Source organism: Pleurodeles waltl, chromosome 4_2 (genome assembly GCF_031143425.1).
Source record: "Pleurodeles waltl isolate 20211129_DDA chromosome 4_2, aPleWal1.hap1.20221129, whole genome shotgun sequence".
Lineage (NCBI taxonomy): Eukaryota > Metazoa > Chordata > Amphibia > Caudata > Salamandridae > Pleurodeles > Pleurodeles waltl.
Window position 1 is genome coordinate 450,704,922 of NC_090443.1, and position 20,878 is coordinate 450,725,799.

Genomic DNA, 20,878 nt, shown 5'->3' on the forward strand with positions numbered 1-20,878 from the left:
TAAGTTATGGCCCTAGGAGATGGGGCCCCTAGGTCCTTTATAAGGCTTGCAGAGGTGGGCCATGTGGCCACATCTCTTTAAAAAACTTTAGACCCCTGGGATGGGATCCACAGGGCAGAAAACAGCTCGGGTGGGTGTCCACATGCCCCTTTTAAAAATACATTGGGCCCTGGGAGATGGGGTCCTTGGGGCTGAAAACGGCTTGAGGAGGGATACCTTAATGCTCTGAACCACTGGAAATTTGGGACCCTGGGGCTCTGAGAGAGGGACTGCATGGCCCTTCCCCTTAAATACACCTGGGGCTCTAAATAAGCAGGGGATGGGACCCTGTTGACAATATTAAAGTGGTATTAGCCATTTTGTTTTTTTATCATTTGGCCCTGAGGGGTCTCTCTGTGTCCCCCATGAGGCCTAGGGGCCAGGGTATCCCTACCCTGCCTCTTTAAATCACTTTTTTTAAAATGTTAGGACAGTGGACTAAATCTCTGAGTCCTGTAGTGGCTGCCAGCAGCATTTATCTTATGTTACTGGCAGCCAATCAGAGTGCTCCCTCAGCCTAGAGTCTGATTCCCACGGGAGCAAGATGGCCCAAGGGAATAAAAGCTCCCTGGGCCAATCAGAATACTCTATTTTTAAATTGGCGGTCTTGCAAGACTCTTGCGAACCTCTCATGAATGCAACCATGCAGATATACAAATATATTCAGACCTTAATTTCTCAAACAGATTTTCACTAAATCACAAAAAGCACAATCTGCCGATCAAGATCTAGCTTCCTTTCCAAATTTGCTGTAATTCAGTTCAGCAGTTTTTGCTTTAGTAAATATACATATAGCTATAAATAAATATATGTTTTCAAGGTGTGTAGATGTGCAGTTAGTAGTACATCTATACTTTCCTCTATACATTTTCTTTCTCAATATTTTGGTTTCCAATATTTGTTTCACAATATTGTGGCTACTCGCTATTCCTCTTGCAATATTAGATACTGCAACCAATTGATGAGGCTGGTGAAGGTGGTGTGAGGGATTTCACAGCTTGGTAGTGAGATTACATCAGTCAGTGCAAACATTACTGTTGACCGCAGGGCATGGAGGTTTTATCAACCATGCAAAACGCTGTGCTTCATGTGATACCACATCCTAGGCTTTGCCTGGAACTGGCAGTCTTTATGGGACTGTGCATGGCAACAATTACCCTATAACGAGTGTGTGTGTTCAACCGGGCATAGACTAATAAATGAGCCTGTGACCTTGTTAAATAAAACATCACTATGTCACATTAGTGTTAACTCTGGCGTTATTCTATTGAGCTTATTCATCACCAAGGTATGAATAAATGACTTCCTCAGAAGTTGTCCTTCATAATCTGCCTCATCAGTGGCACATGCCTGACCACCACAACCGCATTGTTTCCAGAAAGAGAAAGGATTTACATTGCCTAATACATCAGCTTACAAGACTTGTGCTGATCAGGAAGTGGTAGGTTTTCATCATACATTATTACCAAATAGTTCAGGGGAAGTGGTTCTCAGAGAGGGTGGAGAAGAAGAAGGAAGTGAGGAGCTGCCTCAAAGAATGAGACTGGTACTGAGCTGGAGAGAGATCGGCAGGGAGCTACAAGAACCAGTGGCCTCAGTCCACACATTGCAGACACTCAGAGAAGGTGCTGCTGTTGAGATCAGGAGATGGAACTGAAGAAGAACCTGGACAGATAAGATGTGAAACCTCCCGGCTGACTGGAGAGACTTAGAGAGAAGAAACCACCTAAAAGACATCAGAGAAGGGGAGTGTACAGCTGTCTAAGACGGCACAGTGATGATTAAAACTGCCTGGGTGCTGCTCCTCTTCCCAGGAGTTTATTGGGCTGCTCAAGTTAGGATTGAAGATATACATGGATTCTTGGGAGGGACACTGATTGTACACTGTAAATATCCCCAAAATCTTGGAAGGCGCCAACATTACTGGTGCAAAACTACTAAGTCTCGCAGGTGTTCCTTCATTGTATGGAGTAGCGGATCACAGAAGGTGACAAAGGACAGATTTTCCATCAAAACCAATCGCAGTACTAACACAGTCACACTGACCATGACAGGTCTTCGAAAGGAAGACTCAGGACTGTACTTGTGTGGGACAGAGAAATCTGGTGCTCATGCAATGTATAGAATTACACTGACTTTTTCAACTTCTAACCCTAGCTTTGACCAGCCTACGACGATGTCCACCATAGGAATGGGTCGTCCATCATCCTCTTCTCCCTCAGTCATCACAGCATTGTGTTTTGCAAGAAGTTGTCCTGCTGAATTTGTCCTCACTGACCCTGCTGCAGATGTCAGTGAAGTCCCTGTAAGCTCTCCTGCTCCAAAAGTGCTTCTCCCTTCCCTAGTGGCTGCTGGTGTGTTTGCTTCACTTTTACTTGCTGCCGTAATTGTGTGGATTATGTTACGGAACAGAAGGAAATTAGAGGATGCTCCTAAGGATTTAGGCTTTAGTTTAGCTAAAGGCTGTTCAGCGGCCATGATAAAAAACCCACTCTATCTCTCAGCAGAGGCACCAGCTTATTCAGAGATTGAACATGTTGCACCTCCTGTAATCCCTGACCACTGCTACGAGGAGATCTTTAGTTTGTATTCAGAAGCCAACGCTCCTACCAACTGCAGCATGGGGCAGATGCCAGTCACTGCATCCAGAGAAGAGCATGGACCATGCATCCCAGATGGAGATCCAGGGTACTCTTTACTAATGCCACCAATGGAAGGAAGGGGAACTCAGGTGGGCATGGGTACTAGTTTTGCCAATCTGCATCCACAGGGCATGATGGAGAACAAAATCTACACAAAAGTGGGGGCTCCGTCTGCCCGGAATTATACTCCACTTTAGTAGTTGCTTCAACAACTGTCATATCTAGTATTCTCCAACCCCTGCATTCAAAAGTCTGAACTGCCACCCACCTTACCGTGGGGTAGGAGCCCGTCTAGGCACTAAAAGAATTGATGATCCAGGCGGCAACTTTGAAGATTTCACATACTCAACAGTAATGACTTAGAGCAGCTTTGTTTTGTGAAAGTGTTGATGATAATCGTGACAACTTCTAACATTAATATCTGCAATTGAGATGCCTGGCTATCTGTATATCAGAAAAGCTTGTCAGAAAATAACTGTATAGCGCTTCTGACGTAGGAGGAATAATACAAAGTGTATTATTATCAATTACTCTGTCCCAGTTGATAGTATTCGAAGTGTATAAACTCCATGTACATCATGGTGGGACATCACTAAGCGTTTAATAAATATGTACATTTCTGCTTAAGAGCCTCCCCATGAGGTGCAGTACTATTCAAGTTAATAAATGTAACATGCACTTCTAATACAATAAATTTAAAAGTAGTGTTCGCTGTTATCAGCTCAGTGGGCCCTGCATTTCTTGCGCAAGAAGCATTTATCAAATGTTTTAGAATTTGGGCCGACAGAGTTGGGTGTTAAAAGAAAAGCCTCCAAGTTGTAAAGGTTTAATTCCTCCTTTCGTGCATTTTTTTCCAGTGAAGAGTCCATGGCCTCCACCAAAGGCATAGTAAGGCTGCAGATCTGATGGCAAGGCACGGAAGCTAAAATAATACATTAACTCTTTTATATACCAATAACAGCAGCAAAAATAAGCAATGTCGCATTAAAAGATCAAAGACCATTAAAACATCCAAACATTGGAACACTCTCTTTCGTTATACTTCTGGTTATTTAGCTAAAGTAAGTTTTTATTGTTTTGTTATAAACTCTATTTAAATTGCCATTTGAATTTGATTTCTTTGTGCTTATTGTTCGATGACTGGCAAATTTAAGAATTGGGGGGCTTGTGGTTACTCATTTTGTGTAAGTAAAACCTTATAGTGAAAGCGTTTTAATTTCTTTCAACATCTTTCCTCTCGATTGTGAATTTTAATTTCTATTTTTAATTTACATTGAGAATTCAATTATGCAGCATAAAGATTTTGGTAATTTTAATGTGTCTTTGAGTGTGACGAGTGGTTCCACATTCCCACTGTTGTGTACGCCCCTGCTAACGGTGTTTGCTCCTTATTGTGCAGCGCTAGTGGGTCAGCTCCAGAGTGCGCACGCTCCTTCTTATTTGGTACAAAATGTATTTTAAAATCTCGGGTGCTCACCCTTAGATAACAACTGTATTTCCTCTGATGAATCGGATCTAAACCTCTCGCAGGTTATCTTGCAAGAGAGGTAGTCCTAGTTTAAATAAACGTTTAAATGTTTTTTGTCTTGTCATATATCAGCCTTTATCTTCTGACAGGTTGCTGCTTAGTCTTTTAACATGTATATCTTGTTTCTTTTTCTGTAGGGTGCCAATTTTGTTGCAATACACAACAAAATGAAACACCTGTAAATGACCTTCACACGTTTCTCCAATTCAAATTTACTACTTTTCAACCATTTCTAAAAATACTTGGGGAATGTATCACTTTCCCCAAAATATTCCAGGACTGGAGTTGCAATAGTAAAAAACATGCTAAAATATTTGGTGGACAGTTGCACTTTCCCCAAATATTCTAGGACTGGAGTTAGAATAGTAAATTTTAACCTTCTAGTGTCCGCCATGCCCACTGCTGCCCTAAAGGCGCAGTTCAGAGAAAGAACCATGGGCCCTGATTTATACTCTTACACACAAATCTGCGTTAGCGCAGTTTTCTGTGTAAAAGTATAGCGCTGGCTAGCGCCATTCCTGGATGCCAGCCGGACGCCATATTTAAGGAATGGTGCTAGCCGGCAGTAATGCCCGGTTTGTGTCATTGTAAATAACACTAACCGGGTGGGGGAGGCGTAGGGAGAACCGGAGGTTGTGCGCCAAATAATGGCACTACACTGTTTAGAGGCAAAAACAATTCCTCTAGGCAGAGTAATGGCATTTCCTGGTGCACAACCCCCATGGACATGGCTCCTGTCTTAGTAAAGACAGGAGTCATGCCTGCCACCCCAATGGCCATGCCCCGGGGACAAATGTCCCCGGGGCATGGCCGCTGGGGCCAGTGCCATGCAGCGGGCCCCAAGTTAGGACCCCTGAGAGGGAATTAAAAAATATATATATATACTTACCGGGACCTACCTGGGATGGGTCCCCCTTCATGCATTGTCCCTCTGGTGTGGGTGGGGGTGGGCGTCCCTGGGGCCAGAAAGGGCACCTGTGGGCTCTTTCCATGGTCTCTGACCATGGAAGCATGCCCACAGGTCCCCTAACTCGTGCCCTAACCCAGGTGTCAAATAATGGTGCAAAGCCAGCTTTGCACCATTATTTGACCACTCCTCCCCTCGTGTGTGGTTTTAGCATGGGGGGATAAATACGACACTAAGGCCATAGAGTCATTTTTGCACGGAAACACCAACCTTGCATCTCATTGACGCAAGGTAGGTTTCCATGTCCAAAAAATGACTTTCACTCCATAACTTTGGCACTAGACGGGTCTAGTGCCAAAGTATAAATATGGAGTTAGTTTTGCACCGAATTTGCATTAAAAAAAGACGCAAATTCGTTTGAAAACAAGTATAAATATGCCCCATGAAGCGGCAAGAGATGAGACAATGGGCCTGTGTGGATGGGAGGGAACCTCCCTCTCCTCCTGGGGGATGTTTGGGATTGCTGCACAGATGAGTGACTTGCAAGTGATGTCAGTGGCCATGAGGCTGCTGCTTCTCTAGTCAGGAAGATCTGTGCATGTGCAGAGAAGTTACACTTTACCTATGTGCACAGTTACAAACTGAGACACCTGCAACGTTTTCTCCTAAGGAGGCAGGGACTTAGCCATGGGGGCATTTGAGGGCCAGGCCAGCCCATATTAATCTTGCCTCCCATCGAAATGACCCAGGAAGCTGGTGCAGTATTTATCGGAAACTCAGAGTGTAAAGGTGCGGATCAGGGGGGTGGGGGTTCTCCAGCACTCCCAAAATAGCATTGCTGGAGCTAATAAGGTGAGTACGCAATATAAATACCTTTAAATGTTTTTCATCTTGTCATATTTGCTGTCTGCATTCAAAGACAGAGGTCAAATGTCAGCCTTTCTCTTCTGACAGATTGGTGCTTATTCTTTTAACATGGATATCTTCTTTATTTTTCTTTCTGTGACTGCAGAGTGAGAGAGCTTTGTAAAGTTTGTAAAGTGTGTAAAGTTAACTATGTGACAATCTTACTGGGGTACAGAGAGCAGGAAAACAGTGTCAGATGCCAATTTTTAGTAATACACAACAAAATGTAAACACCTGTAAATGACCTGTGCTAGTATTTCAAAATAAATCTTCAGTTATCAAAGCACAAATGAAAGACATTTTGTTTCGCAATGCTGAAGTGTGATGGAAAAAAATAATTTAATATGATCAATACAAAGCTTGGTAATGCACAAATACTAAATATTGTATTGCATTGCAGCATTTGTATTGTGCTTACTACCCCCATGTGGGGGACTAGAGAGCTTACCTACATGAGTAGCAAGCCACAGCAAATAAGCAATGTGTTTGAAAAGGTTTTGCCTTTGTTTTGTGATCCTATGTGGGTAATGTTTCCATATAGTTTATAATGACCACTGAGGTTATCATGTTATATAAAGCAGCGCATAGCAGTATTGTGGATGATGAGTTGTGAGGGACAAAGATGCGCAGGATATTTGAACAGCTCAGCAGGTCACGTTATGGTATTTCTCATGATTGTACAGCCTGCCTCGCTGGTTGCTGCACTGGGTTGTCCAATCAGAAATGTTGTGTGTAGTTGTGGGCTGGAGCTGGCAAGGCAGGAGTGACAGAGAAGTGAAGAGTTGTGCTGGGATGGGCTGTGTTACTATTACTCCATATCTGAGTGTCCTTGTGGTAAATAAGTGGTCATAGTGTTACAGATATTTGGGACCTGCAGTGGTGTACTACCTTAATGTTCTCCTATTGACCAGCAGTGTGCAACAGATATCTTCAGTTATTCCATGCAGATTCATTTGGTGATGGCTGGGTTTATTGGCTGCACAGTACTGCTGATGGACAACTCTCATATCAGATACGACCTCTGTGAATGTAAGAGCGGTAAGGAGCAGTTGGCTGCTGACCCCTCAGTGTTATGGTATGAGTATAAGTGTGGGCCAGCCGAAATGTCATATATATATATATACATATATATATATAATTACATACCTATGTAATGCCCCAGAAAACCATAGGTCAACCCTCCTTAACTTACGTGCCCATCAAATGCAGTTGGGTTGTTTCTATCTGTGGAGTTTAGACTGAAGATTGAGCTTGAGGGTGTGACTGTGCAGGTTCTGTTGCCAGGAAGTAGGGTGGCGTAGTTGTTTTGGAAATAGCCATGCCATGTTTATTCCTTAAAAGATCAAGAGTTATAGGGACGCTAATGTTAGGTTTAGATTCAACACATACAAATCATAGAAATTCAATAGTTATTGTTATACTTATCTCATAAACTATAACTCGTGCCCTAAGGTCACTATAAATCATGCTCCAACCATGCACAGTTTTATCATCAATAATTTTATTGCAAATGTTGGAATTAAATTACCAATGATATCAAGAAGATGTCATGACTGATGTAATATATGGGATAATTACCAGTGCATGGTGAGGGCATGAGTTATGTATACCTTAGGGCACAAGTGGGTCTATGACCGGGTGTGGTAGTGGTTTGTTGTGTGTGTGAGTGGCTGTGTGTGTCTGTGAGTGGGTATGCGAGTCACTTTGTGGGTCTGTGAGTGGTGTGTGGTTGGCTGTATGGGTGTGAGTGCATGTCTGAGTAGCTGTGTTGGTCTGTGGCTGGGTGTGGTAGTGATTTTCTGGGTGTGTGAGTGTGTGTGTGGGTGTGTGAATGGGTGTGTGAGTGCTTGGCGTGGGTCTGTGGGAACGTGTTTTTTTTAGCTCTGGATCTGTTGCAGATTCACACCCATGGGAACTGTTTTCCAAATCAGAAAATGGCACCGCAAATTTCCTGTCAGGTTGAGGCCAGCTGATCATGACATTGCTGTTGGCATATGGATCCGCATTCAGCCATTCAGGCTGTAGTCGTGTCTAAAATTACTATGGGAAAATGCATGGGAAAAATGTGTTTTGGGACCACTCCTTTTTCTCGGTCCTCGCTTCACAAACCACCCCGAAACCTTCCAGACAGCAGCTGAATTGACTAGACACTTGTTTTGAAAATGTTGTACGATTCGTCAAACAGCGCCAAAGTTCTAAGCAAAACAAACAACATTTTTCCCATTGAAACTAGGGAAGCTAGGTCCTAACTATAACTATCTAGTCTTATAAAAAAAATGTAAAAACACAAGCGTGGTCTGCAGCTCTTGTTTCAAGGTGAGATGCCGGGTGGGCCAGGTCCCAGGGGCATACATTAAAATATGTTTTGAGGAGGGGTTGCATGCGACTTCTCCGTCCTATGGCGATGTAGGCCCGGGGGCTGCCACTGCCACGGAGCAGGCCAAATATAGATTTTATTAGAGGGGGGCATGTGGCCCCTCTCCCAAGGCCTTTAACAGCCCAGGGACTTCCTCCTCCCCTAGGCGTGGCCAAGAAATGGGAGGGAGGCAGTGCGGAGCCCCTCCTATGCCCAATAGGGCCCCAGGGACAACCCCATTCCTGGGGCCATGATTATAAAATAAAGGGGAGAGTGGCCACCCCTGCTGGGTCATATTCGACCCCGTCGACCACCACTTACCTGTGGCTTGGCCAATTTCTGAAAAGAGAGTGGGGCCATGTGGCCCCCTCCCAGGCCACTTTTGGCCCCAGGGACCACCACCTCCCTGGAGCTCAAAAAACAAAGGAGTCCAGCCCCCCCTTACTGGAGGCAATATTGGCCCTGGGGACTGCTATCACCCAGTACCGCCTTCTTATGTTCCGGGGTGCCCACCCTAGGGACAAAGTAGTTTGCTGTTCCTTAGAGTGAGCTATGACAGCTCCCACCAAGGGGAAGCAAACAGTAAGTGTGCTCCCAGTAAGCAGGAGCAGGAAAACTGCTCCCGCTCGCTGGAAGAGAACTTTGTTTTCTGTTTTCCTGCTTGCTGTCAAGCAGGCAGAAAAACAGATTAAACAATAGCTCCCGCATGCAGGGAGCAGCATTTCTTGCTGCTCCCTGCATGCAGGCGCAACAGGACAATGGGGGAATTGAGGGTCACCCGGCGGGGCACAAAAGTGCACACTTTATGCCCTAGGTGGGGCTCAGGCAACCAGTAACAAGTGGCCTGGCCCCTGGGAATGGGGTACCAGGGCCTAAATCAGCCCCTGGGGGGGCACATCGCCCACTTTCCTTCTAAAAAGTGGCCAAGACCTGGGGATTGGGTCCCCAGGGCCAAATTTGTCCTAGGGATTAGGGCTGTGTGGTCCCCTCCTTTTTCATTTTTAAGTTGGCCTGGCCACATGGGCTGGGGCTCCTGGGGCCAAACTCGGCCCAGAGATGGGGCCACGTGGCCCCCTCCCCTTTCATGAATTGGCTGGGTCCTGGGGGATGGAGTCCCTGGGGCTAAAATCAGCCCATTGAGGTGGGCGGTGGAGCACCCCTTCCCTTCCAATAATTGGCCAAGCCCCTGGGGGTTGGGTCCCCAGTGCCAAAATTGGCCTGCGAAGGGGGGCAGCATGGCCCACCTCTTATTTTAATTCTTTTGATTGGCCAGGCCCTGAGGGATGGGATCCCTGGAGCCAACTTTGGTCCAGGGAGGGTGTTAGACCTGACACACTGTGGTAGTGGCCCCACAAACTTGCATTTTGTAGGAGGCTTTGCTGATTCTCTTTGAGTGGCCTTAGGGCCCTGGATTACCTTCCACTGTAAGTACAGTGTGAAAGTGTGCGTGCCTTTCCTACATAGGTTAGGAAGTGGCGCCTATCACTTACACAATTAAGCTTGGCTCAGCTTGCCAGCATGTGTACATTTGCACAATGGTGTTTTCATATATATACTGAGGCTGGCACAGCTTACCAGTACATCTGCACTCGGGCCAGATGATCTGCATTCAGGGCAGATCATCTGCACTCGGGCCGGATCATCCGGACCACAGCCATAATCAGTGTAATCACATGTACCTGCACATAATCAAACCCACATGCAACCCAGATCCAAAAACTAGATAAAAGCAGCACACAAGCAAGGCTCTGTTTCTCTAAGAACCATACTGTGCCTGCTTCTGCTGCATACCCTGAAGCCATGCTGCCCACTAAGGGGGAAAAACTACACAGAGGAGGAGACCACCATGATCCTAAAATCCATTGTGGGGAACTACAAGAGACTGCATGGTCTCCAACCCTACAGCAACAGTTCCTCAAAGAAGGCAGCTGTATGGCAGCAGTTGGCCACGGAAGTCACTGCATTGGGGGAAGATATCCGGACCGTGAATGACATCAAGAAGAAGGGCCAGGATGAGAAGAGGAGGGTCAAGGAGAAGCACACCAGCATAGAAGTGGCCAGGGCTCTCCCAGGTACACAAAATGGAACCTACATCCAACTCACCCCACTTGAGAGACATGTCCTCTCCACCATAAACCCCCAGCTGCTCCATGGGCTGCCTGTTACTGATGACCGCAATGTGATGCCAGGTATTTTGCAATGTAGCTAACAATGACAACAAATGACTAATGTTTGTGATACTCATTAAATGTGACAATGAATGGTGTCCCAAATAAGTGCTATCTGCATGGTGACTCTGCCCCTCATGTGTCTCAGCTAGTTCATTACACTACAAGTACCAGAATTCTTTGTGATGGAAATTGAAATTTACAAAACAGTCACACTCATTTAATTTCATTCAATTTCACTGCTGCACAGGTCCCAGCACCATCTGTGAGGCAACATCATGGAGCACAACAACCTGTATCATCAGCACAAACTGGAATGTAAATAGGACTAAGGGAGGGCATTCTCTCATACACTGTTACCCGTTAATTCATAGTTAATGTACATGGAATCCATGAACTGTGTCAAGCCTGTGAAGTGAACTATGTATGCTTGTGTATCATGTTCCAACTACTATGTGAACTGAACCCACACATATCATTGTAGGCCCTGTGATGTTGTCCAGAAAGGTACAGCCTGCAGTGACCTCTGCAACATGTATGGGTGTGACTTCTGGTCAGGCACCACACACTGGACGGATGTCAGACACTGGTAAGGATACATAAAAATGGCTTCACAAAAAGATTTTGCTCCTAAACTGTGTTATAAATGTCAGCAGTATGTGGTGTCTGTCTAATGTCACTGTTGTCACTCATACCCATATGCTCATATATGGCTCATAACAGTATGCCACACACCAATAGGACATGTTGGTCAATGATACGTCATCCAAATAGGTATGTGTACATTACCTACCTAAGGGTTCATATGGGCCCTCACATAGGTTGATATTTGCGTGGGTCAGTGGTGGAGGTCTACATGTGACAAGTTGCAGTGATTCACCTCACGGGGTGTAAAGTGTTTGTAGCCTCCCAAGTATACATGGCTCTATCACTCTGGAGAACTGTCGCAAGTGTTCTCATTGTTCATGGAATGTCATTCAAGTGCAGAGTGAGGCAACACAGTGATTGGTCCACCCTTGACACACTCCATGCAGACCACTTCAAACCATGCAATGTGGCCTGCTATGGCCTCACAGTCATGATTTACTGGACTGTGAAGCTGTACTTGTACAAAGAGTGATCTCCGGGGCCTTGAGGGACTCATTCAGTTGTCCCCAAGTCCATCATGGAGAGGTGAAGTCTAAACCTGATCCTAATTTCCTGACATGAATACTTGCTGACAAGATGCCAGGAAACAACTGCTAAGTCATCTTGTTGGCGAGGGGTGTACAGATACCAGAAGGCTTGCATTTTAGGAGTGGGTGGCAAGTTGGGTGTAGAGGAGGGGAAGACTAGACATTTAGGCCCTCATTATGAGAATGGCGGTAAAAACCACCTACCGCCGCAACGACGGCTGCCAAAAGACCATTGCCGCGGCTAAAAGCCGTCCGCCCTAATATGACCACAGCCGGATTCCCGCCACAGGAATGGCGGGAATCCGGCTGTGGCCATACTGGCTTTGCACCAGCAGCGCCACACCAGTAGACCGCCACCAGCCGTATCATGACACATGATACGGCCTGGCAGTGTTCAGCTGGCGGGCGCTGCTGGCAGTAGCAGCACCCCGTCCCATCTCCTGCCGGAGGACCCCCTGCATCCAGGTTAGTCGGGTCTCCGACAGGGGAGGGGGATGGGGGTGTTGTGTGTGTGTGTGTGTGTGTGTGGGGGGGTTATGAATGTATGTGTGTGCATGAATGCGGGTGTGTTTTGAGAGTTGAATGCGTGTGTGCATGTGCGGATGTGTGAGTGCGTGTATGTTGTGAAATGTGAATGCGTGTCTGCATATATATTTGGAAGTGTGTGCGGATGTGTTTGTAATTGTATGTATGCATGCGTGTATGTATGTGTGAATGAGTGTGTTTATGCGTGTGTGTGTGTGTGTAAAAGGGCCGTGGAATTCCCTGTCATTGATAGTGCCTACCGCCATAGTTTTCTTGGAGTTACGATCACCACGAAAACCATGGCGGTAGGCAGGGTCATAATCCCGCAGGTGGCACAATAGCAGCTGCCGGGCTGGAGATGGATATCTCCAGCTGGCTGTTACCGCCGTGGCGGTCAGTGTGGCACATTGGCAGGTTAGCTTCAGCCAACCCGCTATTGTCATAATGTGGCGGTAAGTACCGCCAGCCTTTTGGCGGTACTTACTGCTACATTATCGCCAACTGCCAGGGTCGTAATGACCACCTTAGTGTTTGAACAGCACAGCGTGGCAGAGCAACAGCTGTTACCCTCATATCAGTCCTCCCAGTCACAGTAATAAGTATTGAGAAAGCCTAGCCTCCAGACAGAAACCATTATATAATCGTATTGTAAAATAAACCTAAATGTTTCTTTTGTTTCTATTCCATTAATACATCTCCCACCCTCCCATTAATCCTGCTTGTTCCTGCCTCACAACGGAACCACTGCATCTCAAGGCATAAAAGGTAAGGCTTACACTTAATGGTCCGCACTAGTGGGTGTTTCTGTGGGAGAGTTCTTACGTAAAGGCTTTTTCACTCTGGTGTGGTGACCGATTGGGTGCATACTCAAGAGTAGTCATGCATGGAGCTTTGGTCTTTAACTCACGAGATGAACAACTGCTTGCTAAGAAACTGTATAAAAAGAGGAACCACATCACTAGCACAGTTTTCTTAATAAAATGGAGCTGAGGATGGCAACCGAACAACACAATGCTACCTCCAGCAATGAGCAGCCAAAGGAGGAAGAGATTGTAATTGTTCAGGGGCAACAGTAAGTCTTCAAGCCACAACTATTGAGACTGTGAATGCAGCCATATCACACCAGCGGCAAAGTATCCAAAATTGAAGCAGGAGGATGAGGTAGATCAGGAAAAAGTACTAAGAGGAGTAGGAACAAGATTCCCATATCCAAAGTTTGTTGAAGCACATTCTATGCAAGTATATATCACGACATTCTTTCCACACAGCTGATTATCTTCCAATGGTGTAAAACATGATTTTAAAAGACGAAAGGATATAGACAATTCAAGTCTTTCATTTTCTGTCTCAGAGATATCAGTTGGAAAATGTTGAAGGGAATTTCCCTCGAGTGCTAAAAGTGAATTTGAGTCTTTCTAGTATGACACCACGTTTTTCTCAAACCCCAGAGGAGTTTTCTCTGCTGGATGCATTTGCTAGGAAGGCTCACTTAAGAGGGTTTACAAAGCATCTATTTTTTAAATATCTGACACATCTGTAGCTGATGCCACTCAGGCATTGCTAAAAAGGCTTTTAGATGTTGTTAGATTGTCTCCAGAAAAGCAAAGGTCCTGCCATAAATTTGTGGGATATGGAACTGTTAACACCGTTTTAATAAAATATATCCATTAGCAACTTCATCAGGGGATTCAGTTGCTGGAAGGACACTTTTATCAATGAAACTGTGAAAGCAGGGTTCATAGCAAAGATCTTTGATCGACTGTCTCCCATTTTTGGACGAAAAACTGTTTACTCCCCAGCTAAATGAACCACTACAGAAATCAACTGAGAAGAAAAAATACATTGCAACTTTTCCAAACTTCCACAACAAGAACCTCGTTTATCCAGAAATACCCACCTCATCTGCAGCCACAGAGATATCTCTGCCACAAGGTTCTCAACCTCAGTAGTAAGCCGCAAAGGCATGCCAATTACTGCTGGCAGGAGTAAGAATAAAATACCCTTTTGTTCAAAGGAAGTTGTTGAAAACAGACAAGTTGGTTCGCTCAAATGTAAATCATGGATTTGTAATTAAAATATGATAGAGCTTCGTAATAGAATTCAGTCAGCCTTCAGAAGAACCTTGCTATTTGTAGACCTCACTTCCAAGTCCACAGATAGGAGAGTAATGAGCAGGAATTAGGGCGTTTTTGCAACTAGGAGCGACAATTCCCGTTCCCAAATCTCAATGGAACCAAGGATTTAATTTATTCTTTTTCATGTACAGAAATTGGATGGCAAGTTTCGCCCTGTCTAGTTTTGGAAAACTTAAACAAATATGTCAAATAAATTGCCTTTAAAATGATTTCCTGGAAACAGTGACTTTCAATACACATTTGTCCATGTATGAACTTTACTAGATTTCTGTATTTTGCAACAGTAGAACAGCAACAAAAGAGCATCCTTTCCAAATCAAGGTACACTTTTGGGACCTAGCATCATCCCCAAAGATATTGCACACAGAGGTTGCCTTTTGCAGTTACAATGTGTTCAGGTTTTTCCAAACTTGGTTGATTGTCTCATTGTTGTCTCTTCTTTTTTAAAGGTTGAGTGTAGTGGGATGTTAGTGTGAAAACACCTTCATTCCTTGGGGTTTCTGCTGAATTTATAATAATCCCAGGTGTTTTCTACACAACAAAATAATTTAATTGGAGCCCTCTTCGCTACTTGGAGAGCTAAAGTATTCTTATGGATAGTAAGAGTGAATTTACAATCTAGCTGACCCATTTATTGAGTTGCCAACAAGCGAGAGTGCAGGATTGGTTAAGGATACAGTTGCTTGCTCAGCAGTACTTTCAAGGGCTCAACACCATTTAAAACCCTCGGTACAACACATTCTGAATACTGGTTGCCAGAGATACAGGGACATTATTCCAGTATCTCAAGACATAGTTCATGAGGTTCAGCTGGGGCTGCTGCTCAGGAAACCCCAGAGAGGTGTCCACATACACAATACTTTCTGTAGTCCTACCTGCTGATGCGAGTGAGTGGGGATTCAGTGCAATTCTAGAAGGGAGATAAATACAAGCAAGTTGATCCCACTCAAAAAAACTGCAGACTTCCAACTGGAAGGAGTTGATGACAATTTAGCGTGCTCTCCAAGCATTTGCAAAAAAGATAGTTAACAGATCAGTGCTAATAAAAACAGGCACAACATCTTTCACAAATTTGTCAGGGAGGAGCAAGATGTCAGTCTGTAGCCAGCCAGCCTTTGAGAGAAATCTGTTGTCCCTCAAGGCAATGTATATTCCAGGCTAGGACAATTATCTCACAGACAGTCTGAGCCGGAACATTCCATCATCTGTTATGTTTCATCTCAACCAAAGCTGATAGCTGATAGTGGATCACGTTTTGCTCAGCTATAATTAGACCTGTTTTCATCTCCATCCTCATTACTCCACTGTGAGTTATTGTGTCAGGGACGTAGGGGAAGGATGCATTAGGGCTACTGTGGCCACAAGAGTTTCTATACACCTTCCCCCAGTTCCCCTCCTACAGAGTGTGCTAAAGAGTATTGAGGTGAAGGGAGTGGTAGTGATTCTGTGAGCCTTTTGGCTACAAATACCGTAGTTTCTATCACTGATACAACTATCAGTAGATCAGCCATTCTTTCTTCGCCTTCACCCACCTCCTCCCCAGATCTGGTTCTGTGGATTTCTCAGCTAAGTCGACTCTGGCTGAAAAACATTCTATGAGGTTGACTTTGTTAATGCTTTATACTATATACAAGTGATCCTTCCAAATATTTTGGAGTTTTGTATAGTAGGTTTTTGTTTAATGAGAAGCTCTGTCCACTTTGACATCCTAGCGGAGGGCTATCAAAAGTTTTAGAGAGTGAGGTTTTATATATATATATATATATATATATGTAAATACATCTGAAATAGGCCTGTTAGCTATCAGCTTGTTAAAGTGTTTCAGATTAAGGAAACCTGTTACTTCTGCTTTCTCTGTTAGGATCTTTCTGGGATTTGTGAGTTTTATCAAAGGCAGCTTTTGAACCATTAGACCAAGCTCAAATTTCCACAAGAAGATTCGAGTGTTGGGAGCCTTATTAATATCCTATATTTATCTAAGATTCTTTCCAGTTGAGGTAGTGTTAGAACAGATCCAAAATTCAAGTCTCATTTTCACTCTTTGCAGGAACTATTATTACCAGTTTTTAGCCTCCACGAGACAGCGATTTTCTATCCTCATTAGATTAAACAAGGGCCTTGGTGATATATGTGGAGAGGTCATAAATCAAAATGTTTATTTGTTTCCTATGTCCCAGCAAACAAATGTAAAAAAATGTTCTGCTATTGCAGTAAGTAGTTGTAGGAGACGAGCAATTACCCTGGCATATGTTTCAGTATTGCAAGAACTGCTGGGAAGAATTTAAGACCATGGACATGGTCAACATGTTTCCTAATCTTTTTATTGTTATTTTTGGCATAAAACAAATTACAACTAAAAACCATTGCATCACATGTCCGAACATCTGTACCCTCCTCCCCTGCTTCTCGTCCTCCCCTGCTCTGTGTGATTCCCAACAATACCATGGTGCCACCAACATTCCGGTTGTCGGCTGTGAACGTGTCTGAGGTATCATATATATTGCCTCTATAGCTATTTCAGAGTTCCCATATTTTGTGCCATTTCCGGGGACAATCTCGGAGTTCATAGACAAACCTTTTGGCCAACATGAGCCAGTCCATGTCATGTTTTCAGCCATCTAGTTGTGGCAACTCTTCCTGTCCCCACAATTTGACAATTGTACGCTTTGCAACTGACAAACCCAATGTTATTCACATTCAGTTCGTATATTGTAATTCCATTCTCCCCACACATTCAGGAGACACCATTTCGCTATTGGGGCGTGGGAGGATCCACACACCTCATTCAAACATTCAATCACTGCTTCCCAAAAGATCTGTAGTTTGAGACAGTACCATATCATGTGATCAAAGGTGCCTATCTGTTTGCACCCCCTCCTTCAATTAACTGCTGTTGCCCTGCCCATTTTGAACTGCATGGTCGGGGTGTAATATGAGTGGTGCAGTATTTTTAATTGCACAAGGGGGAAGACTGATCTCGTGGCAACCTCTCGTTTGGAGGCCATGACCTCCACACATTCATCATTCTCAACTCCCCCTAGGTCATGCACCCAGCGTTCATGCAAGTGTGTTAAGGCATCAGGGGTGTTGTGGATTTTTTTATATTTTGACGACGTGGCCTTGAATGGCATGTGCTCGTCAAGTAGTCTGTCTTCGACTGCTGTGGATTCTGGGAGCTGTATGTCTCTAGGTATCAGTGACGGCAGTCTGTGCCAGACCTGTAGATATTGATATGTTTCTGTGGGATCAAGTTGGTATTCCTTTTGTAAGTCTGTAAAGGGCACAACTTCCCCTTGTGCCACAGATCACAGACCCTAAAGATACGTATTATATCCCATTTGTCAAAACTGAGGAGATTCCTCAGTCTTTCCAGTGTGGCAGTATCCCATAGGGATGTGACTTGCATGATTATCCCAGGGTTTGAGTGGCCATGTGCCAAATTTGGACCACGATTGCGGTTGGCCCCTGGAGTCTCAAATGCCTGGGAAGTACTTAGAGTGCCCCTAGGTAACTTCCTAGCTGCGGCAGCAGCTTATCTATTTGATAGGCCAGTTCAGCCGGGGGCCCGAGGGCCCAGCCGTTTATAGTGGATAGCTGTGCTGCCCAGTAATACTTGTGGATGTCAGGCAATGACACTCCACCATCATACTATTCCCTCGTGGTGCAATTCACCATGGGCCACCATTCCAAAATAGAGTTCCTATCTCACTCTCTATGGCCTTAAAGTATGATCTATGCAGGGGATAGAGTGTATTCTGTAAAATATGCAAGAAACAGGGTAAGGATGTCATTTTGAATAGGTCCGCCCTGCCCAGAAGTGTTAAAGGGAGGGAACTCCAATGCTGGACATCCTGTTTTAGCCCCCCCAAGGGGAGGCCCTAAATGTTTGTTGTGAAAGAGTGCTGGATTCCCTATTACATTAATCCCTAGGTAGTGGAATCCTTTGGTTACCAATTTCGCAGGGCAGTCTAGGTGGTCGCCCCTGTAGGACATATATTTTAGATTACCACTAGTTGATTGTATGCCCTGAGTAGTGTCCAAAAGTATGAAATATTTGCATTAATCTTTTCAGTGTGAGCTCTGGGTCTGTCATGTACAGCAAGATGTCATCTGCATACAGGGAGATTTTATCTTCCCATTGTTCAGTTCAGTGCAGACTTTGAACTAGGGGGTCTTGCCCTATCCAAGCCTCCAAGGGTTCCAGTGTAAGCACAAATATCAGTGGGGACAGCCCTGTTGTGTGCCACGTTGCAGACGGAAGATCTGTGATGTCCCTCCATTCACCCTCACTCGTACTAGTGGGTTGGTGTATAGCAGCCCTACCCATTTAATGAAGCCTGGGCCATTTAAACATATGTGTCCATTTGACAGAGTTGAATGTCATTCGGGCATAAAGGGAGAACACCATTGCCCTTTCTTGTATTTGGGGGGCCCTGCCCAGGACATTTAAGGTGGTGCTATGGTGGGGCATGAAGCCTGATTGATTCTGGTGGTCTAGGCCTGGAATTACCCTGATGAGGCAGGTGACCAGGACTTTGGCTAGGATCTTGGCCTCTACATTGAGGAGGGATATTGGTCTATAAGAGGCACAGTCCTCCGATGAGCTTCCCTGTTTTGGGATTGACTACTGTGGTGGCCAATTGTTGATCTTTGGGTAGGACTCCTAATTTTCGGCTCTCTATAAACAATCTCAGAAGATGCAGAGCCAATTTTTGGCTCAGCATTTAAAGAGTTCAACCGGTAGCCCATTGGGGCCAAACACCTCATCCAAAGGCAAGTCCCTCACTGCTGCCACTATTTCCTCCTCTGTGATCTCCTCCTCGAGGACAGCCCGGTCTGATTTCTGTAGTTCTGTGAGGAATTCTTGTGACTCTTCCACATGAGTAGTTACCTCAGCGGTATGTAGCAGGGCAATGTAGGCAGCAAATGGGTCGGCAATTTGTTGCCTCTCATGCACTCATTACCTTCGACCTGACTGGTCTGTCTTGTGCAGCCAGGCTAGCACTTTACTGGCTTTATCACTGACTTCATACATGCAATGTTGCATCGCTTTATGACTTAAGCAAGTGGCCTCAGTCACTACATCCCTATATTCATGTTGCATAATTTTGTGCCTGGATTCTTTGCTTGCACCCTGAATCAGGGCTGTCACGAGGGCCCGGAGCTCTGTTTCCAGAGTTTCTTTTTTGTGTCCCGATATTAAGGTGATCCCCTTTCCCCTAATGAGTGGCTTGAAGGTCTCCCACAGGGTCTGAGCCGAGTACACAGACAATTATTTCTCGGCAACGTAGTGTTTTGCAGCAGTTCGGAGCATTTTTTCATTATTCTTTGGTAGCTTAAGATACCGAGGGTTGAATGGGGAGGCATGTTGTGTAGTGTCTCTTCTAAATCCCATACTTACTCATATGGGAGAGTGGTCACCCACCAACTTTTGAGCATCTGTGAAAGATGCATATGTTGCGTAAACGTGGAAATATAATCGATATGGGACAGACTGCCATGCACTCCTGAGTGGAAGGTAAATTGTTGCTCAGGAGCATTGTAAGCCCACCACACGTCCCTTAACCCAATAGCTATAAGGAAGTCTGATAGGGGATGTTGAGGTACCATTGTCTGTCTGGGGTGTTGACTGTTGCACTTCTCACATACGGCCAATTTAAAGTCTCCGCTTATTATTAGTCTCCCATCTGGAAGGTTAAGGAGTAAGGCACCCAGCTCGGAGACAGTGGTATAATGTAGAAGCAGTGGGACATATACAGAACAGATATTGGTAACCTGTCCTTCCCAGCTCCCATTAAGTGCCACAAAACAACTGTGGGTATCCGGCCAAATCTGTTGGACAGTGACGGGGAGTAATTTCCTGAATAGAATCCCTAGCCCTCTTAATCCCATTGTGTATCCTGCATGGGCCACTAGCTTGTAACCCCATCTATCTAGTGCCTTGTCGGAGTTCCCCTTCAGATGGGTCTACTGCAGTAAGGCTACATCCAGTGCCCATCTTTTAAAGTATTGGAGCACGACTAAGTCATTGACGTTCCAAGACAGGAATATCAAAGACAGTGTATCACGGTTTGAGTTCATCATTGTGGTTGAGGGAGTCTGTGTTGCAGCCGCCGTGGTCTGATCAGCCATGTCATGGGGGTACAGAGGGAGGCCCCATAGCATCCATAGTGTAGTGCGATGAGAGTGCTCTAAGATCTAACTGTTCCTTCCAGTGGAGCCATCAACAATAAACATAACCCCCAGATCAACCCTCTACCTCCCTGTATAATGGGTTTGAAACTACCTGCGACCCCAACTGTACAGAGTGCCTTTCGCTCATTAACTAAACTAAACTGAAGAAAAGAGTGGCCACCACCAACACTACACCCACAAGCCTCCCCCTAAAGAAAAGGTTACATGTTACCAAATATCCTCTGGATTGTCCAGCATTGCAGTTCGCATCATGACGGTTCTTCCATGCAATGGGAAAGCTCCAAGGGTTGGGCGAGACTCCA

At 45.0% G+C, this 20,878-nt stretch overlaps 1 protein-coding gene across 1 annotated transcript; it reads left to right on the plus strand.

Moving 5' to 3' along the window:
• Positions 1 to 1,598: 1,598 nt before the first annotated feature.
• On the plus strand, positions 1,599 to 4,275 carry LOC138292907 (CMRF35-like molecule 9). Its single transcript, XM_069231780.1, has one exon. It carries the CDS (start codon positions 1,817 to 1,819, stop codon positions 2,876 to 2,878), a length of 1,062 nt encoding a protein of 353 aa, XP_069087881.1. The 5' UTR covers positions 1,599 to 1,816; the 3' UTR covers positions 2,879 to 4,275.
• Positions 4,276 to 20,878: the final 16,603 nt, after the last annotated feature.